Source organism: Apium graveolens, chromosome 1 (genome assembly GCF_009905375.1).
Source record: "Apium graveolens cultivar Ventura chromosome 1, ASM990537v1, whole genome shotgun sequence".
In the NCBI taxonomy this organism is placed as follows: domain Eukaryota; kingdom Viridiplantae; phylum Streptophyta; class Magnoliopsida; order Apiales; family Apiaceae; genus Apium; species Apium graveolens.
In genome coordinates, this window is record NC_133647.1 from 115,899,721 (window position 1) to 115,910,626 (window position 10,906).

The window sequence follows — 10,906 nt, forward strand, 5'->3', positions numbered from 1 at the left end:
CCAAGGCTAGAAAAGTTTGCTTTTGCCTTGGTCACAGCATCCAGGAAGCTCAGACACTACTTCCAGGAAAGGGAGATCCAGGTTGTAACTAACCAACCCTTGAGGAAGATAATACACAAGCCAGATGTCTCAGGAAGGTTGGTAAATTGGGCAGTTGAGCTAAGCCAATTCAACTTGAGTTCATCCCAAGAACAGCAATCAAGGCCCAGGCGTTGTCCGATTTCATAATAGAATGCAACTTCCCGAAAGACGAGCCTAGGCCCATGAGCATTGACCCAGAGAGCAACAATGACAATAACCCGGGAGCCTGGGCTCTCAAAGTTGATGGATCCTCAACAAATGAAAGGTCGGGAGTAGGGCTCATTCTAAAGAGCCCAAAAGGCTTGATAATTCAAACTGCCATCTTTTTTGAATTCGCAGCAACCAACAACCAGGCAGAGAATGAAGCGCTGATAGTAGGATCGAAGCTAGCAAAAACCCTCAGGCTGTATTTGGATTGGGGTTGGGAGGGAGTGGGTTGGGCTGGGTTGGGATGGGCTCAAAAGAACCATGTTTGGGAAAATTTGACAAAGTAAGGGTTGGATTTTGTGAGGGTTCATCAAGGGTTGAAAGAGGTTAATTTGCAATACAAAAATTGAACTTTTCCAACACCCCAATTTGGGGTGCCAATTTGGGGTGTTGGCAGCTTACTTTTTTTATTCATCCTCTCTCTTTCATTCTCTCTCTCTATTAAAGTTCTTTCATTTTTTTCTTTTTAATTTTTTTTTAATTTTTTTAAAAATATTTTTAAATTTGGTTAAATTTTTTAGATAAATTTAATAACATTCACTAGTTTTTCAATATATAACCCCTACTACCTCCCCACTTACATCCAAATGAGGTAAGGGTTCAACCTAGCCTAACCCAACCTAACCTAGCCTAGCCCAGCCTAGCCCAACCCAACCCCTCCCTCCTCAACCCTCAATCCAAACAAGGCATCAGGATCCTGGATCTCAAAATTTACAGCGACTCTCAGATCGTAGTAAAGCAAACAAATGGCGAGTACATAGCAAAGGATCCAGCTCTAGCCACGTACCAGGCTCTGGTCCAAAGATACCTTGCCTAATACCAAAAACACAAGTCCTTCAAATCTGCATAGAGGAGAATACAGAGGCTGATACACGATCTAAACTAGTTCAAAACTCATCAGACCTGGATTGCTCCGTCTATTTCGAAGAGTTACAGAGACCTAGCATAGAATCCGAAGAGGTCATGAAAATAGACAGCAGCCTGAATTGGATGACTCCATTTATCAACTACTTGGAAAAAGGAGAGCTCCCTCAAGACAGAGGGAAAGCCCAAAGATTAAAATCCAAAGCAGCAAAATTCTTCATTAAAGAAGGGATACTCTATCGACGAACTTTCTCATCCCCGATCCTGAAGTGCGTCGGCCCAGGGGAGGCACTGTATTGTCTGATGGAAGTTCACGAAGGGATATGCGGGGATCACATATCCGCAAAGGCCCTATCTCATAAGATCATAAGACAAGGGTACTACTGGCCAACTATTCACCAGGATGCAATAGAGTTCGTGAAAAAATACAAGGAATGCCGACTCTTCAGCAACGTGTCCCGGATGAGGCCAATCCTACCCTCCTCAGTATTGTCACCAATCCCCTTTGCTGTATGGGGTATTGATATCATGGGACCCTTCCCCAGGCCAAAGGAGACCTCAGGTACTTGCTAGTCTCAATTAATTATATGACCAAATGGGTAGAGGCAAATGCCATGAGAACAATAAACCATCAAGATTGCATCAAGTTCATGGACAACATCTTGATGAGGTTCGGGATCCCGAGAGTACTGGTCTCGGATAATGGGCCACAGTTTGTTGGATCAGAATTTGAATCATACCTTCAAGAGCAGGGTATCCGGAACAAGAAATCATTCGTAGCCTACCCTCAAGGGAATGGCCAAGTAGAAGTAACCAACCGGATCCTTCTCCGGGGAATCGAGAAGAGGCTTAGGGAAAGCAAAACAAAATGGCCAAAAGAATTGCTTAATGTCCTATGGGCCTACAGGACCAGCCCCCGAACAAGCACGGGAGAAACACCCTTCAAACTGGCTTATGGAACCAAAGCAATGCTACCAATTGAAGTAGGATCCCCCTCCCATCGAGCTATCAACTTTGATGAAATAGCAAATGAGGAGGGGCTAAGATCAAATATTGAGCTAATCGATGAAGTCCGAGACCAGGCTGTTGAGAGAATAGAAAAGTACAAGGAAAAAACTAAAGAGCACTTCAGCAAGAAGTCCCGGGTCAAAAACTTTCAAGTTGGAGACCTGGTACTTCGAGACACAGAAGCCTCAGATCCAACCAACACTGGGAAGCTAATGCCAAGGTGGGAAGGCCCTTATAAAATCAAGGAAGTTCTAAGGCCAGGCACATACAATCTCATGAACATGGACGAATCTGAGATCCTGAACACTTGGCATGGACTCAGGCTCAGAAAATTCTATCAGTAGAAAAAGCAACCAAAAGCAAACAAAAATTTGTAGCCTATGGCAAGCAACCATTGTATGAAAATTCCAAATCAATGAAAAGAGTTTTCCTTTCTCAAAAAATTGTTATTTCTTTTACCTTAGCAGTAAAGCAAAAATAAAACAATCCGGATATGGTCTCATACCCGGATTGGAAGCAAAAAACAAAAGCAGAAAACCCGGATAGAAATTTAAATCTGGTTTAACAGCAACCACTATTTACTTAGAAATTTTCTAAGTACATGAGCAAAATATCAAAAGCAATCATCAATCCGGTTTTGTAGCATACCCGGATTGAAAGCAAATATTAAAAACAAAAGCAATCATCAATCCGGATATGGCGTCATACCCGGATTGAAAGCAAATATTTAAAGCAAAAATCAACCCGGATAAGCATCCAAATCCGGGTTGAAAATAGTTATCATGTACTCAGATTATTCTCTAAGTATATTAAGCAGCAAAAGCAAACAACAATACGGATATGGTATCATACCCGGATTGAAAGCCAATATAAAAAGCAAAACAAACCCGGATAAGCATCCAAATCCGGGTCAAAAACAACCATTGTGTACTTGGATTATTCTCTAAGTACACAAATAAGCAAAAGCAGCCATCAATCCGGATATGATATCATACCCGGATTGAAAGCCAATATAAAAAGCAAAACAACCCCGGATAAGCATCCAAATCCGGGTCAAAAACAACCATTATGTACTTGGATTATTCTCTAAGTACACAAAGAAGTAAAAGCAACCATCAATTCGGATATGGTATCATACCCGGATTGAAAGGCAATATGAAAAGCAAAAATTAACCCTGATAAGGCTTCATACCCGGAACCACCCGACTATAAACCCAATCCGGGTTGGGGGACATAGCCACAGCCCGGATTAAAATCATTTGTAAACTAAATATTTTTTAAGTGCTAGCAACAACTTCGGTTGAAATCCAAGCAAGGAACCGGATCAAGCAACAAAAAAATTTAAGTGCCATCAACAACTCCGGTTAGAATCCAAGCCAGGAACCGGATCAAGCAGCAAAGCGAACTCACCTGGGTAGGACGTCTAACTCGGATCAAGAGCTTAAACAAATACGATATCTTCTAAACAAGAAAATTAACAAAGCACCAGTCTAATTAAAAGCAAGATCCGGATTACCACCAATCCGGATAGGTCCAAATATTACAAATAGTTCAAATCAAAGTACGAGAATAAGAAATCCTAGAAAATGGAAATTACATGGGCAGGGCCCGAGAAGCCTAATAAATCTGGAGCAAATCTAAAGGAAATTGGGGCTAGGACCATTGTAGGGCTCCGGTTCCCCCTTGCCCTGTTCAACAGCTGCCTTGGCTGCCAGGAACTCTTGGATGAAGCTCTCCCAGAAAGCCAGGGGATCGGTTTTAATATGCCTTTCAGCAACAATGCAGGGCCTGCGAACCTCGGGCACCCCGGCTTGGGCGATCTCGAAGTCATAGTCATCACTGGTTTGAACTCAGCAATTATAGCTTCCTTGTGTAAATCCTCCTTAGCAGCCAGGTCGACCTTCAGCTTCTCTACTTCTTCAGCAAGGCCATCAGCCCGGGCCTTCACTTCCTCGAGCTGGTTCTTCATCCCGGACTCCACGGTCTGGAAGTCTTCCCGGGCCTCGTCCAGTTCGTCTTTAAAGTTATCGGCCCGGATCCTTTCAGCTCTTATCCTGTTATCAGCCTCCCGGACCTCTATGAAGGCTATATCCGAGCAGATGGATATGGCACTCCCAACCTGGAAGAAGACAAAGAAGAATATAATAAACCAAGTGGAGGGACACAATCTGGACGTAAAATGATAAAAATAACCTGAAGCTCACCTGACCCCATTGCCCGGTCACCTTCTTAAAAGCTGCGTCCATACTGGAACCCTCCACTTCGTCCCAATCTTCCTCTGAGGGGATGCTTGACATGAATCAGGCCAGGTCTACCAGAGACTTGGTCCCAATCTTCACCGGGTCCCCACCCGGACCCTTTCCTTCCGAATCACAGATAACCCGGTTGGAGATAGCAGCTTTACCCCGGGGAGGCTTGCCCGGGGCCGACTTCCTCTTCTTAGAAGGAGGGGCCTCATCCCCAAAAATCTCCTAGACATCCGGATCATCAGGAAAAGGCACATTGGCCGGATCAACCACGTTCTAGGGGGCAGAAGACTCGGCACCCCCCTCAGCATCCGCAGAACCGGATCCAGGCCCGGGAGCCCCCTTGGATGTCTTGTAAGCCAAGCCCAAGGAGTTAAAAGTAGAGGCATAGGCAGAAGAAGATATTATCGCCTCAAAAGAAGGATTGTAATGCGGCAAACCTGCAGGAGAAGAAAAAAGAGCCAAGTGAAAATCAAGTTATCAAGTGATCCAGACCATGCAACCAAAATTGAAAATTAAAGGGACCCGGATCCCCTAATTCAACCGAAAATTCAAATCAGGTAGCAGGTATAAGAATGCAAAAATAAGTATACGATCCTGTCAGCGTTACTAAAAAGGTTGAGCAACCCGGACCAGGATGAACAGCAAACAATCTAAGTAAAAGAAGGGCTAATCCGGATCACCAAGTATGGTGGGCAATCCGAACCAAACCAAATCGACTAATCTGAATCCTCTAGCCTAAATGAAAGTAAAAGAAGGGAAGGAATCTGGGTCGACATGAAACTTACAACCAAGTTGGAACAGCAGCTTGTGATTCATGAAAGTGTCCCGGGTTGGCTGGAACCCGAGAAAACCACATAATTTCTTAATCTGGGTCACAGCCTCCCCCTTTAAGATCGCAGGATTAAACTTCGTTTGAACATCTCCCAGGGTAAAGTAAGGCAAGAAGGCCAAATCAAACCCTTTCAACATTATGAACTCCCCGTTCCAATGCTTCAAGGAGGTCTGGTGCATAACTGGTTTGGCCACCCCCGGGTCATAACCACACTCTAAGGCCCGGAACCTAAGCTCGTAGAAAGGTTTCTGGCTTGACTTGGAAAGATAGAAAATTTGGTGGAAAAGTCTGAAGGTGGGCAGGATTCCGGACTTATTACAGCAGGCTATAAACCAGGTCATAAACTTAATACTGTTCGGGGTGATTTGCATCGGGGAGATCTTGTAAACGTATTTACAGAGGTGTTTAACAAACATGTGACAACGAGGACTCCACCCGGATCTCAAATGCTATAGCCATACCGGGATGAAGCCATCCGATGGCCGGTGGTAAATCCTCTCATGAGGTTCCGGCCACCTCCAAGCAATATCAGGAGTTAGCTGGAATGTAGCCCGGATTGCTATATCCATGTCGGCCGGGTCGGCCTCCGCATATAAGTCCTTCAGCTGGTAGTGGTCCCGGCTAACTGGGAATGTGGAAAAAGCTTCCTCTAAGGCCCCCTGGTCATACACCCCTGGGTTACCATCCTCATGCTTCTCATATCTAACCCGGGCATAGTAATTGTTATTCTCAAACTCGGCCGGTTTTCTGACAAAGTGATATTTTATATTGGTCTAGCGGCCTTCGGGGGTAAAGAGAACCGAGTTTTCCGGAAGCCTCTTGAACCGGAAACTGGTAATTATTTCAGCGGACCCGGAGCTTTTCTTCACCATGTCAACCCGGGTATGTGCTCTTCCAGATGAATTCGGTTCGCTCTCGTCTCCGGAAAAGTTTGGGTAGCAGTTAAAGACTCTCCTAGCCCACTTCTTGGTCCGGACCATATACCTATTAAAATGAAGGTCAGTTAGCCTGGGCCCTACAGATTTTATTTATTTTGCTAAGTGGTCCGGATCAAGGGCTTTATGTTAGTTTTACATAACCCTAATGATCCGGACCACTAATGCAAGTCCAACCCGGAAAAACATCAATGATTTGGATCACATATTCCAAAAACAAAAGCAAACCCTTAAAAACCCACCATCCCAGAACCAGAACCAACCCGGGTAACAGAGAGCAAAGTAGGACCCGGATCGAGAGCAGATCCGGATCTAAATAAACAGTATAAAGCTTAAAATACCCGAAATCATGAAAATCTACCCAACAAAACAAATCTAGATCCGGGTCATTCACCCCCTACCCGGATCGAATTCAAACCCTTAACCACAAACAACTATACCAAGAATCGAAAAGCAAAACATCAAACTTTTACATATACACACAATTCTTTTCTTTCAAGAACACGAAGAACAGCCTCACAAAACCCAGAAAATTGACACAAAAAATAACAAAAATCGAGCCAAAAAAACACAAAAAAATTGCAGATCTAAACAGATGTAAGCAAGAAACGAACAAATACACTACAGAAACAAGCCAAAAAATGGAGAATCTACAACAAAATCAAGCATACAAAATATTGGGGCAAAGTGCAGAAACTCGAAAAAATTATTGAAAAAACAAAGAAAGAAGGAGAAACGGGAATGAAGAACTTACAAATCACGAAAAGGCGGAGAGACACGGCGACACAACAGCGGTGGAATCCAACAACAAACGTGGCCCTTCTAGAAATTTTTGAAAAGAAAAAGAGAGAGTGACTGTTGATTTTCTGTTTGTGAAAGATAAAAAGAATAGAAGGGGGGAGCAGCCTTTTATAGGCTACAGAAAAAGAACAGCCCCTACCATGTCGCAGGGTGTGGTTGGCTAGCATAGCAGTTACAAAATAAATATATGCATTTATATACACACATAAAACCGCATTGAAGTCCCATAATCATTATGAGGGCGATTTTCTAGGAAGTAACTGCAAAAATTCAAATTCATGGGGGGAACTGAGCAAAAAACGTTACAAATTCCCCCTTTTTTCAGAATTCATAGCCCACTACCCGGATCAAGGTCACCCACCCGGATCATTGTAAAACAGGTACAGGTTTCGGATCATTGGTCTCCTACATACCTAATCCGGATTGGAGCAGAATTTTCCTAAAGCAGCAAAACTCTTATCCCTCAATCCGGATTGGCATCCGCAACACCAGACCCGGATTGGGGGGTAACCAGAGAGCAGAAATTTTCTCAAAAGCAGCTAAGTTCTTCTACCTCAATCCGGATTGGCATCTGCAATACCAGATCCGGATTGGGGGCAACCGGGCAGAAATTTTCTAAAGAAGCAAACCCCTTCTACCTTAATCCGGATTGGCATCTACAACACCATATATGGATTGGGGGCAACCAGGGAGCAGAAATTTTCTCAAAAGCAGCTAAGTTCTTCTACTCAATCCGGATTGGCATCTGCAACACCAGATCCGGATTGGGGGGCAACCAAAGAGCAGAAAATTTCTAAAGAAGCAAAACCCTTCTACCTTAATCCAGATTGGCATCTACAACACCAGATCCAGATTGGGGGGCAACCAGGGAGCAGAAATTTTCTCAAAAGCCGCTAAGTTCTTCTACCTCAATCCGGATTGGCATCTGCAATACCAGATCCGGATTGGGGGGCAAACAGGGAGCAGAAATTTTTCTAAAGAAGCAAAACCCTTCTACCTTAATCTAGACTGGCATCTACAACACCAGATCCGGATTGGGGGGCAACCAGGGAGCAGAAATTTTTTCAAAAGCAGCTAAGTTCCTCTACCTTAATCCGGATTGGTATCTAGTACACCAGATCCGGATTGGGGGGCAATAAATAGCAGAATTTTTTCTAAAGGCAACAAAAGTCCACCCACCTTAATCCGGATCTATCCCTTCAACACCAGACCCGGATTGGGGGGCAACAAGGAGCAGCAATTTTTCTCCTAAAACAACAGCTACGTGACACCACTCTACTCCCTCATCTAGAGAATCTGCATAAGGGATTGGGGGCAAATGATAGGATATAGGCAACTTGGCTAGGGCCCAACCTGGATCTAAAGGGTATCAGGCTCAATTGATGGACCAAGACCCCCCATCTCCCAGCACAATCAAGTAGAGAGACCCCGGCCCTGGGCCAACCTAGGACCTGGATCATCTTCTAACCAGGATCCAGCCCATGACCTGGATCTTCTCCTAACCTGGATCCAGCCCATGACCTGGATCACATGCCTACCTGGATCCAGCCCAGAACCAGAATCACCCTAAGGGGGGTCCCAGCAAGCACATACACATTCCGCAACCCGCCAAGGACGGGTACGTGGGCACGTGACAATGACAGCTATCAACAACCAATATATCAGACAAACACGGCGCGCGTCAGAGTACCATTAGGACACCCTAAAGGTGGTCCTCCCCTGGACACGTGTATGCAATCCACCCAAGTCAGGCGTCCTCCGCCTCCAATAACCAATGACCCTGATCTAGAGGTACCAACCCCTAAACCCTACCTTTGGGCTATATATACCCCCAAAGATGAAGGGTTTAGGGGTTAGAAAAACACTTTCATTACACACACTCTCATATACTCAGCCTACACACACAGCCACCTTAGTCCTCTCTATCTTTATCTTCCCCCAACCAGCTTCTTATTCTCACATCGGAGGCGCCGCGGGAACAAAACCCCCCTCCGGTGTTGTTTTGTAGGCTCCCAACAGCAACTACACCTCATTCATACACAGGAGGTCCAGGCACGGTGTCGGAAGGAGCCGCCCCGCTCACTGGAGTTATCATTGTATGTCTCTTTTATTTCCAAAATCTTCTTACACAATATATATTATATATTATATTTGTGTTAAAAATATTGGAGCAAAATCCCATTTACGTTTCCAACAGTAAATGCGCTAAACAAATAATATATCTTATATATCAGTTGTTATTTATCTCCGGTTACCCTCTGTTCTAATATATGATTTACGTAATAGCTTAGATATGAAAAACCATCCCAGCCACCAACACTTTTTATTCATTCAAGGTAAAGAATACAGTACACATTCTCTAGGGAAATTACATAATGAAAGAATCATTATTTGATTAAAAATAAATGATCAGGAGATGATAATTGTTTAAGCCTTGGGGGCAAGACCAGCCTTGATTTTCTGAATAGTTGCAACATCAGTTTTGAACGACAGAGCCAATACGTTATCATCAATTCCAGTGGCGAACACAGTGCTTGGAATCGAAGCAGTTCCTGCATTACTGCTACCGAACCCAGAGATTGCCAGAGTAGACTTTTGTGCATCAGCATTGAACTGAAAGTGAACTAGTCCTTTAGGAAACACAAACATGTCACCAGTTTGTAAAGTTTGAGTGTAAAGTTTGTTAGTAGTGTCAATGAAACCAACATCTAGGCTTCCATCAACAACGAAAAGAAGCTCGGATGCACGTGGATGAGTGTGAGGAGGGTTTGTAGAGCCTGCAGGGAACTGCAGTGCAGCATACGAAACACTTTGACCGTTGAGAGCTGGGAACTCGGTCATGCCTGCCTTTAAAACCTTAAAAGCTGGTGGCGTTTCACCGTTAACAAGTACTCTCATGCCAGTGAAGGTGAAGAAGTTGCCATCAATTGTGGGGTTCCCATTACCTGAGGTCAGGTTTGATGGAACAATGAAGTCTGTGAGGATATCTGGATCACCGGCTAGCGCGATCTTGATACTGGCAAATGTAGCTACTAATAACAGAACCAGATATAGGAATGATTTTGGTATTGCCATTTTGATGATCACAGGCTATAATGCAATATTAATATTTATGTTTCTTGTTACTTATCCGAGTTGCATGGAACCTGGTAATGTCTTTATTTATAGTAGGCAAAGGAAATTGTTTTCTACTCTTCAAGCCCTGTTGTGTATGAAAGACAGCTGCAATAGTGAATTACAATGTCTTTGTTATTGCTGTTGCTTGATCTTTTGTGATTTAGCTGGTGTTTTTTCTAAATGTATAAACAGAAGTAATGACTAATGAGAGTGAGGTAGCTAAATTGACACTTGTATAAACTTTGGATTATCTATTTACAATTAAATTATATAGATATAAGCATTTTAATTACTGAAAACTGGCCTGAGATGTTCTCCTTAAGTTGATCCCCTTCTCAATATAAAATTTTATTGGCAAATTTATAAATATAAACATAACCCCCGCATTCACAAAAATACTCCTCCTATGTTATACTAATAACCTCGTGCAACTCTTCTGAATTCATCTGGCTTATCAATCCCTTTTATTTATATTATAAAGTGAGCTGTTGAATATATACGAGTGACGAAACTATTATATTTGTGAGACTACAATGTCTACTTATCTTTTTCTTCTTGGAGGTCGTTTTGGTGACGTTCTCGTTAGAAGAGAGCAAAAATACGAGTAATTGCTTGGAATGTCCATGAGAATATTAAAACCAGAAACGTTCTTTTCTTTTTTTTTTAGACCAAGTGGTGGCTCAGTTCTATTATTTGTCAATTTCTAAATAAAGTTGGCAGTTCAAAATCATACAAGACATTCTTGATTGTATCGATACACAATTTTCATATGCCTCCAGCAGGATTACCAGAAATTTTAGCTGAATATTATT

The 10,906-nt window shown here is 43.2% G+C and overlaps 1 protein-coding gene across 1 annotated transcript; it reads right to left on the reverse strand.

Moving 5' to 3' along the window:
• Positions 1-9,404: 9,404 nt before the first annotated feature.
• On the reverse strand, positions 9,405-10,052 carry LOC141666152 (putative germin-like protein 9-2). Its single transcript, XM_074472150.1, has one exon. It carries the CDS (start codon positions 10,050-10,052, stop codon positions 9,405-9,407), a length of 648 nt encoding a protein of 215 aa, XP_074328251.1.
• Between the last annotated feature and the right edge of the window lie 854 nt (positions 10,053-10,906).